The 24,998-nt window shown below is 37.1% G+C and overlaps 1 protein-coding gene and 1 non-coding gene across 4 annotated transcripts in view; both read left to right on the top strand.

The window, feature by feature from the left end:
• Positions 1-19,117, top strand: part of KLHDC1 (kelch domain containing 1) — a 60,977-nt gene extending 41,860 nt beyond the window's left edge. For 2 of the 3 annotated variants that reach the window (XM_075531038.1, XM_075531037.1), the window contains exons 10-13: positions 3,821-3,893; positions 7,776-7,860; positions 9,494-9,546; positions 17,172-19,117. In XM_075531038.1, coding sequence (XP_075387153.1) covers positions 3,821-3,893; positions 7,776-7,860; positions 9,494-9,546; positions 17,172-17,358 — 398 coding nt within the window. In that variant the 3' untranslated portion in view covers positions 17,359-19,117. Of the gene's footprint in view, positions 1-3,820; positions 3,894-7,775; positions 7,861-9,493; positions 9,547-17,035; positions 17,152-17,171 lie in introns of those variants that run through there. The other variant, XM_075531039.1, reaches the window with a different exon arrangement.
• On the top strand, positions 14,993-15,127 carry LOC142427131 (small nucleolar RNA SNORA2/SNORA34 family). Its single transcript, XR_012779949.1, has one exon. It is a non-coding gene; the product is annotated as a small nucleolar RNA SNORA2/SNORA34 family (small nucleolar RNA).
• Positions 19,118-24,998: the final 5,881 nt, after the last annotated feature.

Here is a 24,998-nt window from a genome sequence, read left to right as displayed (position 1 = left end):
TTCAGTGGTCGTTTGGGAAAGTGAGCATCATGGAATACCAATTTAATAGAACAAAGTGTTCTTGCATTGAGGGTGTACTTGTGTGGAGGCCCAATGTCATCTGGTACCTTAATACTAAACCTATAAATATATGCACATAGATCTATTTCCCCATCGTCATATAGAAATATATTTACGTATGTACATGGGTGTATTTAGATCTCTATAAATGCCCTTTGCCTCCTAGTTCTTTCCTCTATTTCCTTTTACTTTCCTCTTGTCCCACTATCATGTTCAGCCTTCATTTGGGTTTCAGCAATTCCTCTCGGTTGCACTGCCCTTGATCCAGCCCTACCATGCTTCCTACAGGCTCCTAGCCATTAATTTTAGATCACTTGTTCCCTTTTCCCTGGGTTTGTTAACACCCACTTCCTTTCCCCTACCTCTCTTCTCCCATGTCCCCCTGGAGCAGTGGGTCCTGTTGTTTTACCCTCCAGATTGTTTATCCCACCTATCTTATGTAGATAGACCTGCAGAGATAGTAATATGCACATAAAACAAGACAGAGCAAAGCAAACCACCAAAAAACCCCAAAACGACAACAAAAGCAAACAAAAAAACAAAGACCCCCCCCCAAAAAAAAAAGAAATAAAGAAAAGTCTATAAATAGTTCAAGGTCTGTTTGTTGACCTTTCTGAGTGTTTTCCAGTCAAGTCTGATGGGGTGTCATGCCCTGGCCCCAAAGTCTATTTTTGGTATTCCCTGGGGACTTCGTTGCTCTGTCCCCTTGTTCTTTTGCACACCCTTAGTGTTTTGCTTCAGTGTAGTGGGTGGGGTCAGATCTGGCACAATTCCTGCACTATGTCACCGGTGTTGTCCCCTGTAGGGCTATGGGTCAGTGAGGGATGCCGTGTCACATAGTGGGGCTGGCCATATGGTCCTCTCTGTGCTTTGGCTGCTCTGAGTGGCAATATCGTCCTCGGCGCTTGGTGGGCCAGGTTGTGCTCCACTCTCTCTTCCTCTCCCTTCATTTGCTCCCATGTGCTCTGATCAGACATGTCTTTCTCCCTGAGCTGTAGCTTCAGTGCTGTCCTCTGAAGTACATTCTTCTGTGGGGCGGGGCGGGAGGGGCTGTCCATGTAGTTGGGATTGGGGCCGGCCCCTCAGACCTCTCTATTGGTTCCCTTTTTTATGCCATTATATTACATTCAAGCCTTGGAGCACCAGGTTGAAGTCTGGTCTGGGCACTCTTTCCCGGTGGAGATATAAATACCCTCCCCTTGGGTGGGTTAATGTCTAGTTCCCTTGCTAGCCGTGTCTTTTTCTTCCCCCCACCCCCTCCTTTTTAGTTGGCTACCATATGTGTCCCTGGATTTGGCCTGGCCCCCGCCACCGGTGCTTCTTATTCCCCCTAATAGATGTGTTTTTTATTTGGCTGAAAATTGAACCACATTAGAGAGTTTAGTTTGATACCTGAAGGGTGACCAAGGGACATATAGACTTGGGGGTCTATCTTGTTAGCAAAACTGGTCTCTCTCATGATTTTGAGTTGTGTTGTACACATTTCTTCCACTCTATTCAAGACCTTCTAATGCAATCCCTTTCAGAGCAGATAGGAGTGGTAGCCAGGCAATATCTAGTTCTGGTCACAGGGTTGTGCAGATTAATATTTCCTGTTTATCTTCAGTTTTCATCACTCATCATTCCGTCAGATAGGGAGAGACCAATAGTTGTACTTTAGATGGCTTCTCATGAGTTTATTAAGTCACTAATCACCAAAGTAGGGTGTAGAACATTGTCTTTGTGACCTGTTATACCAGTTGACCTTGGTGTCATCTTAGACTGTGGTCCCGATCCCCCAGGCCCAGTGATTCATTCCTCAAGATGGCTAGTATTTACTATGTACACTGTAACGGTATGTATATATGTGTGTGCATATTGGAATACGTAGAGTCTATATATATATTCTGATTTTCCGTCCCACATGGTTAGCCCACCTGCAATTTTTATGCCATCCTCACAATTGTGGTGTTTGTTGCAACCCATTTCATTGAGTGGCTTTCTCATTTTTGTGACTTTCTACTTTGCCAAGAAAGCTATCCTTTTCCAGAGACTGGTCTCTCCTGATAACGTGTTGAAAGTGTGTGAGTTGAAGTTTCACATCATCGCTTCTAAGAGGATTCTCTCTACTTCTCAAGCAGTTTTTCCCGTTCTTTTGCACTGCATTCTACTTTCTGTATTCTCCAATATCACTTTTCAAATATATCAACTACATCAACTACATCAATGGTGTTCCTACGAATCGTGCTTTCACATAGGTAGGAGTCAATGGAAAATGCCATGGCGTCGGTCAGGCGCACCCTAGTCCTCCGTGTGCCATCCTTGCCCTTCATCACTGTTAAAGAGGTCTTGTGCGGTAGATGTGCCCAGTGCAGGGTGTTGTTTGTCTTCTTGACGCTTGCTTCCTTGAGTGTTGATTGTGGATCCAAGCAAATTAATTCCTCCCATACCATCTGTTTTTCATGGTGTTATTTTACACATCTATTCACAGATCACTGTTATTGGAGCATTGTGTATATAATAGTGTTTACCTTTGTTATATTTTAACGCTTTCATTCCTGTGTCCTCCCTGGCTGCCATCATTTTTTTGTTACCTCATTCTTAATGTTTACTGCCCTCCCTTTCATCCAAATTTATGCAATCTACTAGATTCCATTTGGACACTTTGTAACTACACTGTTTCATCTTTTTACTTTGTAACTGTCTGAATTACAAATTAATTTTTTTGGTGACCTACTTTCAGTCTTTAAGGCTTATTTACTTTGACTACTTCTATATCTGGGGTGACTTCTGGGTGGCATCATCATATATGTTAATCTCAGGTTGTTGTCTGTTGTTGGCTCTCTCTGTCCAAGAAATCCCCTTAATATTTCTTGTACATTTGGTATGGATTCTGCAAATTGCTTTTAAGTTCTGTTTATATAGAAATATCCTAATTTCACCATCATAGTTGAGGAACGATTATGTTGAGTAAATGATTCTTGGTTGGCAATGTTTTTCTTTCAGATTTATATATGTCATGCCATTGACTTCTTGCATTGGTTTCTGCTGAGAAATCAGAGCTTAGCTTTATTGATTCCCCATTTGTATTCTATCCTTTTCTTTGATTTTGGAAAGTTTGATTATGATACATCTTGGTAATTTGGGGGGAGTCTGCCATGTTTGCTGTTTGTTCCATTTCTTTTTTTTTATCTATCTCATTTATTGGCATACATTTCATATATACAAGAGAGTTTCATAGTCTCCACAATCAATTTTAGGACGTTTACTTCTTTCTTCTACTTGTTGTCATTGGTTCCCCAGATTCGCCCAACAAGCCCCTCCATATCACCCAGGAAACCATCGATGTAGTGATTTCCTCTATAGCTCTCCCCATTCACCCTCTTCACCAAGGCTTCATCCGTGTGTGGACCCTGCACATGGATTTGGGGCTCCCACTGCCATCTATAGCCTTCCACAAACTGGGTGTTCATAATTTAAGCTATGGTACCATTTCTTCTTTTGGGTATGGATTTGGTTCAACTTCTTGAATGCATAACTTCTCATCTTTCATGGTGTAGGGAAATCCAGGATATATGGTTATCCATTGTCATAGCCGCTGAACTTTTAATTTATATATATATATATATGTGTGTGTGTGTGTGTGTGTGTGTGTGTTTAGAATTTGAAGATAAAATGTACAGACAAAAGATAGTTGTATAAACATAGCATGATAAAATTGGAAAACATTTAAAATATTATCCCAAAGATCTAATCTTAATTTCTTGTCATAAATCTGCAGGTGATGGTTGGATTCATAATGTCATAACAAATTGTTGGAAACAACTTACACATTTACCTAAAACAAGACCCAGGTAGGTCTAGAAGTTGACAAATAATAAAATAGTCAGGAATCTTAAAGTATTAAAATATAGTACTGAATTTATAGTGTTTATCATTAAAGTCATAAACTATTAGGAATGATATCTTTCTAGTAAATTTGATATTACCTACATGGTTAATTTAATTATTCTTTTGATTACATATGATTGTGAGAAATAATTAATCTTGTTTGTATCCATGTTTCCATATGAATATAATAATACATACTTGCAAATGGTCTTACAATAAATATATATACTTGTCTGATACATTTTTAAAAACTAGATTAAAATATGTTAATCTTGATAATAATTAGACAAGTATAGGGGTTGACTTTGCTAGTAATATATTTTTCAAAGATGATTCAAGCAAATTAATATAAAATTTATCAATATTAATAGATGAAAATTATTTTTAATAACTGTATGGTTTGTACACTAATATGAAATTTTAACTGTTATTTATTTGTGGTATATGATAGGGTACAAATGATAGGAATAGAGTAATTTTAAACTACAAAGATAACTTCATTAGTATTTAAAGTATGGTAATTTCCTTTAATTTTATTTCATAGTATTAAAAAAATCTGTGTAGAAAATTCAAATTCAGTCCATTGTAATTACTGTAGTCATTAATAGGTCTTATTCTTCTTCATGACATGTATTTCAGAATTTTGTTAATTTTTCATTCATACTAGTGTGAAATCAACTCAATGATATGTATTTTATTATTTAACAAGTGACCATTGTGTAACTTAATTGAAAAAAAGTCTGAAAATATTAGGTTATATATCTAGGTGTGAATTTTACTGTGAATGCATTAATATTGTATCATAATTATATATATATATGAGAGCACTTCAAAATATTTGTAGAAAAATGTATTTCAAAGAGTGGTATTTTCCCATGAACTTTTTAGAAGCCCCTTTGTATGTAGCTTTTATATTTGATTGTATAAAAATTTATTAGCTATTATTTTGAGAATTCTTGATAATTTTTAATAATTTTTTTATTTAAAGAGTTTTGTCGTAACGTTTGGTAGCCCAGAGTTTAATCATTACTATTTAGTCTGTGGCTTTAGGAAAGTCTGTTAAGGAAATTAAGCTTCAATTTTTTCATTTGTGAGATGAGAGAGTTTCACTAGATAAACTCTTAGTTTTCTTCAAGTCCTTTAATTATACAAATACACTAATTATAGACCAAAGCGAAGTAAAATGTTTTACCTTAAAATTGTTTCTATTTTATAGTATAACTTTGAATAGAGCACCACAACTATTATCAGTAATTTATTAGTTAGAAGAGCTATGTAAAGAGATTTTGTTTAATTCAGCTGATGTGTCATGTAAATAATATGCTTTATTAGAATGTTTAGGTGTAAGTTTAGAGCAGCTGTGAGAGGACATAAACAATCAGTCTGTAGAAAAACATCAGGTTGCAAGCTAGATGTCACCAAAATCAAGGCAGGAAAGGCTTTCCAGTGTTCTTCGATGATGAAGTCCAGGCCAGAGTTTCCCTAAGGCAGATAAGACAGAGACAGATCTATCTTCAGGTATGAGGTGAGGAGGAGAACAGGTGGGATACAGTTTAGTGTAAGGAGAATATATTTATAAATATTTATATGAATATATGCTGATTTTTAATAAAAGTGATTAATTCCATTAACATGAGTTTTGTGCAAACTTTTCCAAATTATAATTTGAAATGTAAACTGCCCAATTCTTCTCCTACAATAAGGGTTTCTCAATTTCAACATTCTTGACATTTTAGACAAAATCATTGTTGTTAAGGATGTCTCATGCATTACAAGATGTTTACCAGCTCAGGTTTTGACAACAAAAAATGTGCCCACAGATATCAAATGTCCATTTTGGGGCAAATTACCCTTGATTGAGTAGCACTGTTGTACAGTGTAGCACTCCAGATCTCATCTTATATAAAAGCTGCGATTACAAAACCCTCTCTATAGCCATATCTTACAGCCTGGATAGGTGATGTTCAGCAAGGACTCTTTTTGTATGTCTTAAAAGACATCTGATAAAGTGTTAGTATATACAAACCGTAGGTAATGTTGGCCCCTGTATTTTCACGGTGACACATGGCCTTTTCTCCATGAAGTTAAGACGTCCTTTCCAGATCAAGGATATTCTTCTTACCCACCTACACCTCACAACATAATCTGGACTCTTGCTGCATACTTACATAAATCTATGTTCTAGCATATAAGTTGGAGAATTGGGTAGCGTATTTCCCAAATAAAATCTCTAATGACTCAGTTCTAGCCTGGGTCCCAAGCCATTGAAAGTATGTACGATTATTTGCCTAAAGTCTTTGGTTCAACAAATTGGGCATGATTCCAATGTTTGCACTTATAGAAGTTAAGTAAAAAAGATTTATGTATTAAATATTTGTCATGTGGTAATAAAACCGTGATGTTTTATAAATTTATTGCTTCAGAGTTAAGCAATGACTGTAAAATCTTTAATTTATCCTCTAAAATATTTAGAGGATATTTACATGTACTTTTTTCTGAGAAAGCTTTCTGAAATATTGAACTTTGTAAAATCATAAAATTATTCTTGGTAAACAATGAAAATTAGGGATGGGGACAAACTGTTACGCTATTTCCAAAAGAGTATTTTAATGTTCCACTTTTGAAATAATCTGTACATTAATCACTCAATGAATTCTATGGTTATTTTTGTTAATGAAAATATTGAGCACCTACTGGGTATAGAATACCATATTAAACATTTTTTAGAGGAAGCCTAAAATCAGATTACCTTTCTTACAAAAAGAAAGGACTCTGTGTTATATTTGCATCATAGCCTATTTCAAACCACTGACATATCACTGAACATGGAGTTGACTTTAGCTAGCCCGGGTCAAGGTATAGCACACTACTCTTCCATTTCTGACCACAAGAGAGCTAGAAGACACACAGAGAAAGCAAAGTAGTATGTCAATTTATCTCAGAATGTAAATCAGGAGGGTATAAACAAGTACAAGAATGTTGAAAAGAGTACTGGAAAGAGAAGTTAAACAGAGTTCTCACGTGTATTTGGAATATTTCTTGGTGACTTAGAATCTATTTTTAAGGTGCTAAGAGAATGACATACCATTCTGAGCATAAGAACCAGGGTGAACTTAGAAGTTTAGTGATAGATAATAAGCTCTCTCTTAGAGGAAGAAATAAATGAACTTGAGTCAGGTAAATGGTTCATCTGGGGAGAGGCAAGAATTAAGATTTGGAGCGAAAGACTGATCATGAGTATTAGGCTAAGAATGTTAGAATAAGAGTAGAGGCCCTTGGTAACAAAGGAAATTCCTATGATCAAAACAGTACTTGAGAAATATTGTTTATCAGCTATAAGAGACTAGGAGAGATCAGAGTTAGAAAGAAAGATAAGAACATGTGGTATTCTGTCCCCAGGGTGATTAGTAGTATGAGAATTATAATGGAGCATATGTGCCACTTAAGTTTCTCAGGTGACAGGAACAGAAAGTAGAGGGGAAAGAATAACTATGAGAATAGTACCCCTTAAGAGAGGGGGGATTGGGAGAAGGGACTGTTTTAACAACGGGCTAACTGACTTTGTAAATGTGTGTATTACAGTACAAATATCTCAGATAACAGGTTGAGAAAAGAGGAATATAACAGAGCAATTGGGAGTTATCTTGATTTTAACAATATGATTTAATAAATTCAAGAGCAATCTTAAAAATTGAACCCTCTTTGAGGATATGCAAAAACTTCAAGTTCAATGATGCCTCTTTGAAGCCGATTGAATTTTAGAGTGTACAATAACAAATTTATAGACATGTAATGTATACTACTTCCTTGACAATAATTTCACTGTTTTTAAATTTCAATCATAGGCTATGGCATACAGCCTGTTTGGGGAAAGAAAATGAAGTAATGGTATTTGGTGGGAGCAAAGATGATTTACTTTCCTTGGATATAGTAAGAAAAATTTTACTCTAAGCATTTTATCTGCATAATTGTGCATTTCAAAGTTGATATTCTAACATTGCAAACTAAGGAAGAACATAAAATGTCATTTTGGTAGGATTAATTTCAGAATGTGAGGCTTCAGTGAAGCATCTCAAGATAGCTTATATTTACAAATGAAAATGGTCTCTTAATGCCACTAGCCAATTTATTAAGACGAGGCTTTCAAGGATGGCTCTTCCTGTCCTTCACTCCTTTTTGAACTTTACCGTAGTACATGACTGGTTTAAACATGCATGCACAATGTTTGATACATTAAACATAGACGTAAACTACTAAACATAATAATAAAAGCATGACCCACAAAACTTGTTTCCCAACTTAAGATCTAGAATTCCACCAATATTGTTGAAACTATCTGTTGTTTATTTTTCTGAATCCTATCGGATGGTGCCTCTCCCTCAAGAGGGAGTTACTTTTTTGAAACCTTTGAAGTGTTTCTTTTTCCTTTGTGCCCCTTTTGCACTCATCTGTTTTATATTTGAATTTAAAGCATTCTGAATTTAAAATCCGATAAAACTAAGGTCGAAGAAACAAATGAGTAGTATTTTGAAAGTATTCATCTTTCACTTTTAGACCCGTGGATTACTCACAGCACGTTGGTTACACTTATACCTGTATATGAGCCAGGAATTTAGGTGTAGTTTATCTGGTTTGGATAGTGTTTGGGAAACACAGGGAGGACTCAGATGGCAGGGAGGAGGGACAATCCGGAGTACAGCCAGCAGGATGCCAGTTTCCTCTTCTCTCTTCAGACACAGTTAGCTGCAGAGTAGCACCCATGTAATGGTAAACCTTAAATAAGGTGGCTTTTTTTCAGAAAATTCCATTTATGTTGTGTTTCTGGGGCTTCCAATGTAGAGGTTTTCACTTACATATATATAAAAAAAAGTTTTAGAACTTTATCAGACTAAATATTCAGAGTGTCAAAAAAGGCTTAACTGCAACTTTTGTTATTAGCTGCTATCAAGTCAATTATGATGCATAGTTAGTTCTGACTTTGCTTTACCTTAATTAAAAGCAAAATTTGTAACTTATGTAATTTTTGGCACTACTAGTATTTATTTAGGAGATAAAGCTTATTATTTTGAATAAGGTCATGATTATAAATTGTGAGATTCTAAAGATCTACTTGAAAGGATTAAATAAAATTCCCCCCCCCCTATTAACATTTAGATGACGAATGATAATTCCAAAAAATGCCCAGGTCTATTATTTTTAAATGAAAATTCCCTAGAAATCCTGAGACCACCTAAAAATGGGAGGCAGCATAAAGGGGTTATTTTAAGATAAAGGTTTATATGGAAGAAAAAGTCCTGCCTAGAATAAAAAATACTTGAAACCTATTGTTATAATATTGAACTTCTTGTTCTAAAAGAAAAACATGCTTCTAATTTTTAAGTTTGCAATTGCATAGATTTTGTTTCGATAAAATTTGGCCACTAAAATGTGTGTAGCTAGAGAAAAGGGAATTATTTGTTCATTTATACATTTTTAATTCATAAAAGATATTAAAATTTTAATATACTGTGACCTTCATTAAGAAATCCTGACATAGCTTTTAATATTCTCTCTTGTTGATTAGGGTCACTATAATGATTTATTGATCTTTCAAACACAGCCTTATTCGCTACTCAGGTAAGCAAATTCAGTATTTCGGGTCATAAATAGTAGTAATATATGATTATTTCTTTCTTCTACCTTTTTAAAGAAAATATGTTTCTTAGGTAGTTTATGATTTGTATTTTAGAAAATGTTAGCATCTTTCTAAAGAAATAATGAAATTCTTAATGGTGAGCCATATATTACTTTGGTTTTTTTTTTTAAATGAAATACACAATATAGTCACATTTTGGTTTGGTAAATTGTACTCAATTTATATGATAATAGTAAACACAAAACATACTATATTTCCTTTATTATAAAGCTTATTTCTTTCACATTGTAAGTTTTCTGAATTCAGAATATATCTGATAATAGATGTGTATATGTAGATACTCACACATTTCTGTCTTTATGTCACCCAATTAGCATTATTTTGTATAGCTGCTTAAAAAACTAATATAGAAGGCCCTAAAATATTTAATTTTTACATGTGAGGAACTGGCAATCTAATTATGGAGACTAGTAATATTCATAGTAAAAGTTTGGTAACTATAAAAGACAGTTATGATTCAGGGCCAAGAGGCTGGCCAGAGGTTCAAAGAACAAAGCCCATCAGTTCAGAGGAAGAATAAATATGAGACACCATCTCACCTTCATAAGAATGGGAATGATTAAACATAACCAGAAAACACAGAAGTTGGTGAGGCTGTGGACAAACAGAAACCCTCGTCCACTGCTGGTGGAAATAACAAAATGGTATAGCTACTATGGAAAACAATTTGGCAGTTCCTCAACAAGTAGGACACACCACTACCATATAACTCAGCAGTTTCACCCTTAGGTAAGTACCCAAAAGAGCTGAAAGCAGTGACACGGAAAGATGTGTTTGCAACAGTGTTTTTATTGTAGCACCGTTTACAATAGCTGGAGAGAAGAAACAACCTAAATAGCCATCAACTGATGAATGGATAAATAAAATGTGGTACAACCATACCATGCAATATTACACAATCATAAAGAAGAATGAAGTCCTGATGCAAGTTACAACATGGAGGAAACTTGACATGCTGGAAAAAATAAGTCAGCCACCAGAGGACAAATACTGTATGCCGTCACTTCCAATAAGCAAATATAGAAACCAAAAATAGTGTTAGTGGTTACCAGAAGCTAGAGGAGCCCTGGTTGCATAGTGGTTACATTTTGGTCTGCTAATTGCAAGGTCAGCAGTTCAAAACCACCAGTCACTCTGAGGAAGAAAGATAAGGCTTTCCACTCCCGTAATGGAATTATAGTTCAGAAACCTACAAGGCAGTTCCACCCTGTCTTGTAGGGTCGCCATGAGTTGAGATCAACTTGAGGGCAGTGAATTTTTTGTTAGAAGCTTGAGTATATTGCAGACAATTCTGGTGCTTGAACAGTTTAGAAGTGAAAATGAGCATACAACTTCAGAAAGCTTACTAAAGAGAACACGTAGAAATTAATGCATGTGATGCTGTTTATTTATTACAATTCTTTTAAAAAGGATAGATCATTATAGCAATATTTCCCATCCTGGTCTGCACATTAGAATTCTCTTAGGATCTATTCAAAACTCCAAAGTCCAGGCTGTACCCTAGACCAGTAGATTCACAATTTTGGGGGATGAGAGATGAGAGACAGGTAGAAATAGTGTTTTCCCACAAGTGTCTCATGACACTTTATATATACTCTTTTGCAAAAAAAAAAAAAACAACAACAACAAAGAAAACAAGAGTGCAGGAGCTATGACACTGTGAGTTATGCCATCAATTTAAAACTGTATTTGATTTTAAAACGATTAGAAATATATAGTATATATGTATGAAAATAAGTAAAAAACGGATTACCAGAAAATCATACAAACCTTTATTAAACAAAACATCAAAAATGTGAAGCTATTGTGAAATTGTTTTCAGCAGAAACTCCATCTAGGTCAATATACTTCTGAAGATGTTATTTCCATCTGTCTAACCCTTCTCTGAAGAATTTTACACTCTTCAATTCACAGCAAGTCAAGTAGGCAATTTTGGTATTCTTAAGGGATTCAGATTGTCTTCCTTTTAAGTGCTATTTGAGTTGAGAACAAAAGGAATCTGAAGAGACAAGATTTGGGCTGCAGGGATAGGATTAGGGCTTCCAATGAAATTCAGATCTACATCGAACCCCTCCCTGGGGGGCGGACAACAGAAAAGTGGGGGATGGCAGACATCGGTCAGTGTAAGACATGAAAAAAAGAATAATTTATAAATTATCAAGGCTTCATGAGGGAGGGAGGGAGGGAGGGAGGGAGGGAGGGAGGGAGGGGAAGGGAAGGAGGGAAGAAAAAGTGAGCTGATACCCAGGGCTCAAGTAGAAGAAAATGTTTTGAAAATGATGATGGCAACAAATGTACAAATGTGCTTGACACAATGGATGCATATATGGATTGGGATAAAAGCTGTATAAGCCCCCAATAAAATGATTTAAAAACCGTTTTATTGAGGCTCATACAACTCTTATCACAATCCATACATGCATCCATTGTGTAAAGCACACTTATACATTCGTTGCCCTCATCATTCTCAAAATTCACTTTCGGCTTGGGTTCCTGGAATCAGTTGCTTATTTTCCTTTTTCCCCTCCCCCTCCCTCCCCACTCCCCCCTCCTTCATGGACCCTTAAAATTTATAAATTATTATTTTATCTTACACTGCCCGGCATCTCCCTTCACCCACTTTTCTGTTGCCCATCCCCCAGGGAGGAGGTTATATGTAGATCCTTGTGATTGGTTCCCCCTTTCTAGTCCCCCTTCCCTTCCGGTATCGCCACTCTCATTTGGTCCTGAGGGGTTCCTCTGTCCTGCATTCCCTGTGTTTCCAGTTCCCATCTGTACTGCTGTGCATCCTCTGGTCTAACCAGGTTTGCAAGGTAGAATTGGGATCATGATAGTTGGGGGGAGGAAGCGTTTAAGAACTAGAGGAAGGTTGTGAGTTTCATTATTGCTACACTGAACCCTGAGTGACTCATCTCCTCCTCACTACCCCTCTGCAAGGGATGCCCAGTTGTCTACAGATGGGCATTGGGTCCCCATCACGTGCTCACCTCATTCACGATGATATGGTTGTTTTTTTTTTTACCCCCTGCCTTTGGTGCTTGAAACCTGGTCCCCTTGGCCCTTCATGATCACACATGTTGGTGTGCTGCTTCCATGTGCGCTTTGTTTCTTCTGGGCTAGATGGCCGCTTGTTTACTTTCAAGCCTTTAAGACCCCAGGTGCTATATCTCTCAATAGCCGGGCACCATCAGCCTTTTTCACCACATTTACTTATGCACACATTTGTCTTCAGCATTTATGTGGGGAAGGTGATCACACAATGATGGTTTTTGTCCTTTGGTGTCTGCTACCTGATCCCTTCAACACCTCGTGTTCACATAGGCTTGTGTGCTTCTTCTCTGTGGGCTTTGTTGCTTCCGAGCTGGATGGCCGCTTGTTTGACTTCAAGCCTTTAAGACCCCAGATGCTGTATCTTTTATAGCCAGGCACCATTTTAAAAATGATTTTTTAAAAATTCTCATAGGACAGTCTTTGCTACCTTTGGAGAAACCCAGGTTCATTGCTATTCCTGGCCTTTTTCTCGCCATTGTATTTTTCAGTTTCCTTATAACTTCACAATAAGCTCTAGTGTTTGGTGTGTCTTTTCAGGAAAATCTATGAAGACTACCCCTTTGATAACCTCCCCAAATAGTCACCATAGCTTTCTGAGCTAATGTCTCTGCTCTCAATTTAAGTGGCCAGCACATCCCCTGGGAACTCACTGTTTTGATTAGAGCTTTTAAAAACTTTAAAAAATGTATCCTAACAAGTATATTGATGAGAGAACTTGTCTAGAGTCACAAGATTGCAGAAACATGTTTAAGCATGTTTTGTTTGGATTAAACACATGCATGTGTGAACTGAAGCCCTAGTAGCAGTACTTCTTGACTAAATATGTAAAGAAGATAGACTTTTAAAATACACTTTAAATTGTGAATTTGGTGAAGAATTGCAGAGCAGATCAGAAGATCATACAACAATTCATATGCATTTTGTTTCAGTCCATCCATTTCAACCCCTTAATGAGAAGATAAGATTTTCAAACACAGGAAAGGAAAATTGCTCTGAGAGAAACAGAATGTTCATGAGGCTTCTGGAGAAGGCAGCCTTCTGTTATATGGTAAGGACAGGAAAGCTTAGAGAAGTCTTTGCAGAATAAGAACCAAGAGTCTGTGATCAAGCAGTGTAAATAGCTAATAATATGTAGAGGGGGCTGAGTCAGACATGGAGATGTAACCATTGGGATATAAATAGGTATGAGTTAATTCTACCCAGGACGAGCTTTCAGAGTTGAGAAGAAGCCAACAGTTGAGCATTAGGGGCACCTGACACGTGTGTGTGTGTGTGTATGTGTGTGTGTGTGTGTGTGTGTGTGTGTGTGTGTGTGTAGAAGAAAGGTGAAAGGTATTAGCATGGGAGTAACAAGAGCAGTCAAAGGTGAACCAAGAGATATTGGTAACAAAATGTGAGAAAGGAGAGAATTCAAGATGGAGAGACCCTGAGAGATCAGAGAATCGGATTGAAATGTGTTGTGGAGTTTGACAGTCCTGGGAAGTTAAGTGAAAACAGGAACCAGAATGACACCCGGAGAAAACCAAGATCAAGGAGAGAATGCGCTGAGGGGAATGAACTAATGAGGAGAGAGTTGGGAATTCAAGAACACGAAGGACTAAAGTACGGAAGTGGGGACCATAAGGAGGGGAATTTGAGACCAGGTGGTTGAATTAGGATTTCACTGGGGAAGAAGAAAGTGTAGCGATAGAGAGAAATTTGTTTGGGCAGGACCTTAAGACAGTTTTGATAGTGAGGTCATCTGATGAGAGATTTAAAAAAAAAACAACCCAAGGATACATTTAACCAAGGAGCTACAAGACTTGTACACCGAAAACCACAAAATATTTTTGAAATAAATTAAAGAAAACCTAAATAAATAAAAAGGCATCTTGTGTTCATGCACTGGAAGATGTCATTGTTAAATGTCATTATTACTCAACGTGAACTGCAGATACAATGCAATCTCTATCAAAATTCCAACAAACTATTTTTTTGTATAACCAAAAAGCCGATTCTTTATATGGAATTACAGAGGATCTCAAATGTCAAAACAACAAAGGTGGACACATACTTCCCAACTTCAAAACTTATTAAATCATAATAAAACAATGTGGTACTGGCAAAAGAATAGACAGTAAGGCTCAATGGAAAATATTTGAAAGTCTAAAAATAAACCCGTACATGTGTGGTCAATTGGTTTTGTTTTGTTGTTTTTTTACAAAAGTGTTAAGTTCATTCAATGGGGGAAATTATTGTGTTTTCAATAAATTGATTTCCACAAGCAACAGATTTGTTGGACCCTATCTCACTCATATATAAAAATTAACTCACTCTAAGGCCCTGAATCAAGACCAATGGTTTGCAGTAGCTTTTGGTTTCAAACAGGAGCCAAGAGCCATGTCTTCCCACGGTCTGTTGGCTATTCCGTACCCCAGAGGGGAGTGGCCAGTTCATTTGGAAGAAACATAGTCTATAGAATAAATGCCTTTTTATTTAATTTTAAAATCATTTTATTGAGAGCTCTTATAATGCTTATTACAATCCATACATCAACTGTAAAAAAAATTAACTCACTCAAATTGACTCAGTAGCCTAAGTACACGAGCAAACCATAAACCATTTAGATGAACACGTAGGGTAACTCTTCATGAGTTTGGATTTGGGATAGTTTGTAAGATGTGACACCAAAAGCACGAATAGCAAGAGACTAAATGGAAAAATTTTTCTCCAAAAATAGCTTTTATACATCAAAGATCACTGTCCTTTGAGGGGGAAAAGGAAAAGTGAAAAGGCAAACCTACAAATGGAAGGAAATAGCTGTAATGCATTTATCTGAAGTTTGACCAATATCTAGAATACTTACATAAGTGCAACTGTCAAAAACAAGCACTCAAATTGACGTCAAGCATAGGCAAGGAGGAAACCCAAAACCTACCTGGAAAGGCCCCTCACAGAAGGGCCGCATGGAAGGAATGATGCATGTAGGGGGCAGTGTAGCACTGATGAAACACATAACTACCCTTCAGTTCTTTAATATTTCCTCTCCTTACTATTAGGGTTTTAGTTTTACTTCAGTAATCTTGTGAGATCTGCATATGTTCATTTGTATAATTAAGATGGTTTGAGTAATGATTCCTAGAGGGTATTGAGAAGAAGCGGGGGTATTGAGGGGGAGAGTGGGGGAAGGAAGAACTGGTAGCACGATGACTGTATAACCCCACTCGAGGCAAACAAATAGCAGAATGGTAGGTGAAATAAATAATATAATATAGCCCGGGGGGTGGGGGGTGGGAGAGAGGGGATAAAGAGGAGCTGCCATCAGAGTCCAAGAAGAAAGAAAATGTTTTGAAACTGATGGTGGCAGCAATTGTACAATTATGCTTGATCTAATTGAACTATGGATTGTTATATCTGTAAGAACTCCCAATAAAATGTATAAATAAATAAATAAAAGTGTGTGTGGGCGGGAAAGGACAACTAAACTGAATTCCAAAAAGAAAAAGAACCCAATTGAGAAATGGGTAAGTACTTTCTAGACATTTATGTATAAATTGCCAACAATCACATGTATAGATACTCAATGCAATTACTCATTAAGACTATGTAAATAAAAACAGCAATGAAATACCAGTTCAAATCCACTAGGATGGTTATTAATCAGAAAAAATATCTAGAGTGAAAATCCTTGTGAAAATGTTAACTAAGGTTAATCATAGCAGAATCAAATGATTTTCTTAAAAACTTTAAAAGATTTATTTTAGAAATAAAGTATTACCCACTGAAATAGATCTTAGTATTTGATAGTTCTTAGTCAAGATTCTTTTGAAGTTATGAACCTATTCAAACAAGCTTAAGATTATAAAAGAATTTAAGTGAAAGGTTACTGTCCTCTAATAGAACCAAAAGGGGGAAAGGGAACATCCAGATCCCCAAAGGATAGAAACCCAGTAGTCACTTGGTTCTTTCTGCATTGCTGCTTCATTTCTCTCTTCAGACTTCCTCTTTCTGGGCCACTTCAGCGCAGACTTTTGTGAAGGGGAGACGCAGAAGACCAGTTCACATGCTATTAAAATGGATGTGAGGGAGGTACTTCACATAAGGGCTGGGAAGAGAAAACACAGTTCTCAGAGAAGTGGGCTAGAACGAAACTTTTAAAAGGGTTCGCATTTGTATGATAAGTTATGTTGTTTATTTCTACTTGATCTTGGTATTGTGTATATAAAAACACTTGTGGAGTGCTCTGGGGAAAATTTTTCTATGTTCTAAATAATACAAAGGAGGTCCATTATCATGTAAAATTATAATAATATTTTCACTTTTTAAATACTATCTATGAATATAGCTTCTGATTAAAAAGCTACTATGTTTTATTTACAGGTCATGCCTTGACTGCATTGGTAAAAATATCATTTAGAAAGTCAGATATCCTTACTACCTCCTAAACTCCTACAACAGTATTCAAAAAGATAACATTTTGGACTGCAACTAATCAGCGATTATGTTTTATTTACAGGTCATGCCTTGACTGCATTGGTAAAAATTTTATCATTTTAGAAAGTCAGATATCCTTACTACCTCCTAAACTCCTACAACAAGTATTCAAAAAGATAACATTCTGGACTGCAACTAATCATCGAGAAGAGCAAAGAGCCCAAACAGAAGAAACAGAATATAAATATCAGTGGATTAGTAACAATTAAGTTCTCATATATTCTTCATATTTAAAATGCTTAAACATTGTAATCAGACTGTAAGGTTTACACACTCCCCTGCCTCTCTCCTCTTTTTGGAGGCTTTATTTGTAAGATAAAGTTAGGAACAAAGTACATTTTTAGAGTGATTATATGGTATTGGATATAAGAAATTTTGAAGTGAAGAATGGTACGTTCACTGAAATATATTTGCAAATCAATTTCCTTGTAAGTTACAAAGCACATACGGTTTCTGAAAGTAAATATGGTTGTAGGATATTTTAACTCAATATGTATTCTACTAGAAAGAAAATCCAAATTTGAGGAGAATGAGAAGTCCCAAGGACTTCACATAACCCCTACAAAATTATAGATATGTATATAAAAACACTACATTTCAACTTTCAGAACAAGTTTTCTCGTGTCACTTTAAAATTACCTAAGCAACTCCTTAAATAACTCAGTGGTTAGTGCAGCTGGCCAAAAAACAATAAAATAGGCAAACACTGGTATGGTATTAAACATTTAACTCTTGAGCAACATTTTAACCTTTATTCAACCTCATTTTAAAAAGGGAATAAATGTTTTCCACTTTCACCCCTAAATGTACTTCCTTTGTCCAAAGACACACACACACACCATGATTTAAAGTAACTTAAATGGAGGTTATTTATATTGAGACATAGTTTGTTAATTCTTTTGTTGTTGTTAATTCTTGAGACATGCTAAAAAACATTTTGCCTTGTAAGAAGAGTGCTTCTAAAGTAATTTTTAGGGGATGGTAACCTAGTCATTTGACTTCATAGAAACCCCTTACATTTTAGCCCACTCCATTCCATAGAGGTGGTGCTCAAGATGCCAGGATGTAAAGATCTGGTATATTCTCTTTTAATTTCAGTATTACCATCTATTAAAAAGTGGAACACGATACCTATCTCTATATTCTTCAAAAGTGGTTATTTTTTATATAATTAAGATTTCTCTTGTTTTATTACTCTACCACTGAATTATTAAAAACTCATGCATATGAACTTATAATTTCTCTACAATTCCAATATTCAAGGTATCTCTGAAACAAAATGTTAAGAGAAAATATATTTCTACATTGAAGGATATTATAATTTATAATGAAGATTGCAGTAACTTGTAGTATCTTTAATCATTAAATTTGAGCTATATTTTACATATGCATATGCACTGTATTTTGGATGTGTAAAACTTCTAAAGTTATTGTGCTTATATTTTATTTTTTGTACAAAGTATATAGAATTACTATTTTCCTCATTTTGTCAGTGTGAATCAGTCATTAGAATTGATTATGCAAAAATATTTCAGGATAAGTTTTCATTTTTTCCTACTATTTTTAAGTGAATGAATCTCACAAACAATATCCATCTTAGGACAAATTCTTTAGAACTTCAGTATCAACACTTTATATTTAAGGCAAAAATATGCTGAAACCTGCCTGGATAGTCCTGAGTGGAATGAGCACTTTAACAAACGACTTCTGACTGGGGATGAGTCCTTCGCTAGCCTTTTAGGACAGCACTGGTTTTAAGCATTTTGAATACTAAAGTTGGGTCATCCTCCTCAAGATGTATTCCTTTGGGTTTCAAGAAAATGAAAATCCATATACCTTCTGTGGCATGTAAAACTGGTGTCATCTTGAAGTACAGGGTGAGTCAAAAAGTATTACTATTAAAATACTTAAAATAAACACAAATATTGCCACTAAAACTTAAACCTTTATTAAACCAACATATCAAAATATTAAGCTATTATTGCTTGACATGGACATGTACTTCTGAAGACTGTTTCCATCTCTTTAGCTTTTCCCAGAAGAATTCTATGCTCTTTGACATCTGCAGTTCTATGCAGTTTGACATCCTTAAGGGAATCAAATCGTGCTCCTTTGAAATGTTTTGAGTTTAGGGAACAAAATGGAGCCTAAAGGAGAAATACCATGACAGTAGGGTGGATGGTGTATGTTTCCCAATAAAATTCTCACAGGACAGCCTTTGATACTCTCAAAAAATGAGCAGGTGCATTTTCTTCTCAGAAAAATATCCTTTGGGGCAGCTCTCATGGCCTTTTATTCATCAGTTCATTTTTGGTCTATGAAATTTACAACTTCATAATAAGACCATAAAATCTGTCAAGATTACCCCTTTGGAATCCACAAGAAACAGTGCCCATAACTTTCTAAGCTAAGCGCTCTCTGCTTTGAGTTGAAGTGGTCCAACAAACAAATCGTCAAAGCCACCCTTTTAATTGGACTCTACTTGAAAGCACTCTCAGGAGACTGACCTTGTGTGCTGCCATTCACTCATCACAGAGACATGTTTTATTTGGGGCTATGGGATTGAGCAGCTAACTGTAAGGTCAGTTCAAATCTGTCAGCTGATCTGTAGGAGAAAAGTGAGCTTGCCAGCTACTGTAAAGCTTTAGTTTTCCAAACCCTATACAGTTAGAACCAACTTGATGGCCATCATTTTAGTTTTTGGGGTCTGGGGACCTACGAACTGGAAACCTAGTAGCAATGCTTTTAGACTGATTTTAGTGTTCTGTGCTGCAGCAAAGCATTTTGGGTCCAAGGGTAGCCCCACCGTCATATTTGCAGGGTTTTTTACCTCAGCTTTTGACCTTGACTGAAACTAGGGAGTGGGCAGTCCGTTTTGAAGTTCATTGGCCAAATATGTTTTTCCTCACTTCTCACCAGCTAAATGGCTTACTTTCCATTTTTGCTGACCTTCAAAATACATCAGCTGGCTCTAAGTAAAATAAGTCAGTAAAAAAGGAAAAGACCTTCAACGGAACAAATTGAAACATTGGTTGCAACAATGGACTCATACGTGGCAACAATTGTGAGGGTGTCACAGACCAGGCAGTCTCATTCCATTGTACAGAAGATCCTTATGAATTGGAACGGACTCAACAACAAATAGGTATTGATTCATGAGCCCAGAATTTATTTTTTTTGTGTGGCACTAGAATTTAGTTCTTTAGCAGCTGTTAGGATTGTAAGGATAGAATGTAGTAGGTAGCAACTTAGTAATCATTGTTATATATGCAATGCCATAGGAATCAAGCAATGACTTGTTTTAAAGAGACTATTTGACAAGGATTTTATAAGTACTATACTGGAAAATATTCCACAATCAATTCCAAATTCTTCTTTCCCATTACTATTAACAACTCATTCATTTTTGTGACAAGTATTTTGCATATCCTGTCAGCCACCGCTGCTGTTCTTGTTAGGTGCCATTGAGTCAGTTCTGACTCGTAGCAACCCTATGTACAACACATCCTCACAGTTGTTCTGTCCTTTGAGTCTATTGATGCAACCACTGCGTTAATCCATGTTGTCAGAGGCCTTTCTAATTTTAGGTTCCTTTCTACTTTACCAAGCATGATATCGTTCTCCAAGCACTGCTCTCTCCTGACATGTCCAGAGTATGTGAGACAAAGTCTCACTACTCTGGCTTCTAAGGACCATTCTGCTTTACTTCTTTCGAGATAGATTTCTTTGTTCTTTTGGCAGTCCATGGTACTTTCAATAGTCTGGCAGAACTATAATTCAAATGTATCGATTCATCTTCAGTCTTCTGTATTCAATGTCCAACATTCATATGATGGAAAATACCATGGCTTAGTCCTCAAGATAACATCCTTGCTGTTTGATGCTTTAAAAAGATCTTGTACAGATTCACTCCATGTAACCCATTATTTGATCTCGACTGCTGCTTCCATGAGCACTGATTGTGGGTCCAAAGAAGACAAAATCTTCGACAACTTCAGTCTTTTCTCCATTGATCATGATGTGACCTACTGGTCCAGTCGGGAGGATTTGGGGCTTTACACTGAGCTGGAATCCGTACCAGAGTTACAATCTTCAACTTCCATCAGCAAGCGCTTCAAGTCCTCTTCACTCCCAGCAAGCAAGGTGTGTCAGCTACACATTGCAGGTTGTTAATAAGCCTTCCTTCAATCTTGATGCCACATTTTTCATATAATCCAGCTGCTTTGGTTATTTTCTCAGCATACAAATTGAATAAATCTGGTGAGAAAATACAACCTTGACGCACACCTTTCCTAATTTTAACCCACACACTACTCCTTTGTTCTGTTCAAACAACTGCTTCTTGATCCATGTTTGTATTCCAGGTGAGCACAGTGTAGTGTTCAGGGTTTCCATTTCTTCTCAAGGCTATCCATGGTTCGTTATGGTCCACACAAGCAAAAACCTTAACTATAGTAAATAAAGCCCAAATAAACATCTTTCTGATATTCTGTGCTTTCAGCCAAAATCCATCTCACGTCAACAATGATATCCCTTCTACCTTGTCCTGTTCTGAATCCAGCCTGAACCTCTGGAAGCTCCCTGTCAATATAGTGCTGCAACCATTGTTGAATGATTTTTAGCAAAATTTTACTTGCTTGTGATATCGATATTGTTCTATAATTTGTACATTCTCTTGGGTCGCCTTTGTTTGGAATGGGTACAAATATGGATCTCTTCTAATCAATTGACCAAATAGCTGTCTTCCAAATTTTCTGGCAAGATGAGTGAGTGCTACCTTCATCAGCTGGTTGAAGTATATTCATGGTATTTCATCAATTTTTGGAGCCTTGTGGTTGGCCAATTCTTGAACTTGTTCCTTAAGTATCATTGGCTCTTGTTCCCATGCTACCTCTTGAAATGGTTAAATGTCAACCAGTTGTCATTGGTAGTGACTCAGTGTCGTCTTTTCATTTTCTTTTGATGCTTTCTGCATCATTCAATATTTTGTCCATAGAATCTTTCAGTATTACAACCAGAGGCTTGACGTTTCTCTTGAATTTTTTTCAGTTTAAAATATACTGAGTGTGTTCTTCCATTTTAAGTCTTTGCACATTTCATTATATTTTATATCTCTCTGAGCTGCCCTTTGAAACTTTATGTTCAGTTTTTACTTCATCATTCCAGCCATGTCTCAGCTACTCCACAATTAAGAGCAAGTTTCAGATTCTCTTTTGACATCCACTTTAGTCTTTTCTTTCCTCTTTTTAGTGACCTTTTGCTTTTTTCATGTATGTTTTTTTTTCATGAATAATGTTATTCCACAATGCACCTGGTCTTATCATTAATGTTCAAGGCATCAAATCTGTTCTTGATGTGGTTTTGAAATTCAGGTGGGCTCAGGGTTGAATTTTGGCTTTTGTGGACTTGTTTCCTTTTCTGTAGCTTTACTCTGAACTTACATAAGACCAGTTGTCTGTTTCACTGTCAGCCCGTTTGGTCATAGCTGCTGATATTCATGCATCTTGATTGCGTGTTTGATCAATTTCAGACTGAACAGGCTGATAGTATTCTTCAATTTCTTCATCAGTAGCTTTGGTGCATAAATTTGAATAATAGTTTGTTGAGTGGATTTCCTTGAAAAAGGATAGATATAATCCTATCACAGGCAGCATTGTATTTCAAGACAGATCGTGCAGTCCTTTTTGATGATGAATGCAACGATATTCCTCTTGATTCTTTTCCAGTGTAGAAAACCATGATTTTCTAATTCATATGTCCAAAACCAGTCCAGTTGAGCTCACTAATGTCTAGGATATTGATCTTTGCGTTCCATTTCATTTTTAATGACTTCAGAATTTCCTAGATTCATGCTTTGTACATTTTGAGTTCCAATTATTAATTGATGTTTGCAGCTGTTTCTTCTCATCAACAAATAAAAGTACTTAAAGTTTTACACTGTTCACGTCATTATGGTTGATCTATTTTGAGAAGGCAGCTTTTCTTCAGTCATATTTTAGGTGCTTTTGATCTGAGGGGCTCAATTTCTGGCACTATCTCTGTCAAAGTTTTGATTTTAATGTTTTCAGTATCTGACAATGTTTCTATTCTGCCCATAAAGTTTTCAGTGGCTAATTCCTTAGAAATGGACAGCTAATTCCTTCGCTGTGTTCTGTTCTTAGTCTGGAAGCTCTGCTGAAACCTGCTTACTCTGGGTGACCTGCTGGCATATGAAATACTGGGGGCATAGCTTCCAGCAACACACGAGCTACCACAGTACAACACTGACAGACAAGTGGTGGGTCAGATACTGCTGGGTATTTAAGCAATGAAACTCTCCGAACCTTATGCCATCTGGAAGTAGGGAAGATTTATTAAGTTATATGGATGATTTTATTAATTGCTATGAAGAAGTGCAGAGTATACAAATAGTATATGACTTGGAACCTCAAAGTGGCCTTAGAGATCCAGAAAAGTTTCCCTGAAGTAGTTCCAACTAAGCGAAAGTGAGGATGACTTGGCCTCCCTAGTTCTAGAGAATAGTAAGTTAGATGGTTCTGGTGCTTAGAAGAGCTCTTGGATGTTCAAAGAACAGAAAATGCTACTACATAGCTGAAGCAGCAAGAGACAGAGAGCAATTGGCGTTGTAAGCCGAGGCCAGGACACATTGGGCCTTGCACATCTTTGTGCTAAACATTTTCAACTCTCAACAGCAATGGGAGCCTCTTTAATGTTTGTAAGTAAAAAACAGAGTACTAAATTTATATATTTGGTTTACACAATGGCTAACTCTAATTGAGTATAACTAAGTTGAAAACTAAACACCCGGGAAGTAGCCAAGGATGGAATTTCATGCTCTATGAATATTTTAGCGAAAAAAGCCTTTCAAAAATATTTCTTGAATGTAGTGTGGTTCCTGGAGTCTGGGTCGTTCTGTGGGTTAATAAGCATTGGGCTGCTAACGCTGTCAACTGGAGGGCCAAGCCATGAGCTATCCGCTCCTGTGACAGGCACTGCTTGGGTCCACTCTGTCGTGGGGGAAATCCACTTGATGACAGTCGGTTGGGGTTTTTTGTCTGTTTGTTTTTGTTTAAATAGTGCCTGGGTGAAGATGACAGACACACTCCTCTCATCAAACAGCAATTAACACCAGCGTCATTATATTTAAGCATGCAAAATGTATTCTAGTCCAATCACACTTTGCAAAGGAGGAATTAAGTTTAGAATTCTATAGTTCTTAAATTTTCTTTTGTCCTACTTGTACCATAAAATGTTTAGGAGAAAAGTCTCTGCGAGTGCACATCTTCCTTTGCGGAGGGCTGGGAGACTACCTTTGGAGCACAATTCCACAAGCTGGGTGGAGGATATCGCCATAAAGCAGCATCTCTGAGAATAAGTCAAGATAACAAGCCTGTGGTGGAAGTCACAGAGCGCACCCCGCAGGAGGCAATGTGGGTGCGCGGCCCGCGGTGGCCGCCCTGGGGAACTTTCGGGACTGGTCGCCTGGGGAAAATGAGGTGTCAATGCTTGTGAACGCGAACGGGGGGTCTTCATCTTTGAGAAGCGGAGACCCGAAACGTAGTGATGTTTGCGAATATCCGTCAGTCGCTGAGAAACGTCGATGTGAGCGTCAGGCTGAAACCCCGCGCCTCCAGCAGTTTGCTTAGCGAACGGCAGCTCGGCACGTCCCTCGGCCGGGGACTCGGCACGCGGGCGGCACGCGGGCGGCGGGAGGCGGGCCCTGAGCCGCGGCGCTTCCGGGGCCGGGCGTGCGTGCGCGTGCGCGAGGACGGCGGCTTCCGGCCTCCGCGTAAACAAGCGCCTCGCTGCGGGCGGAGCGGGCGGATTGGCGCTGGGAGCTCAGACTCCG

The sequence above is a fragment of the Tenrec ecaudatus genome, chromosome 14 (assembly GCF_050624435.1).
Source record: "Tenrec ecaudatus isolate mTenEca1 chromosome 14, mTenEca1.hap1, whole genome shotgun sequence".
Taxonomy (NCBI): domain Eukaryota; kingdom Metazoa; phylum Chordata; class Mammalia; order Afrosoricida; family Tenrecidae; genus Tenrec; species Tenrec ecaudatus.
The sequence above is the reverse complement of the archived record's forward strand: the minus strand, read 5'-3'. Positions and strand labels throughout refer to the sequence as shown.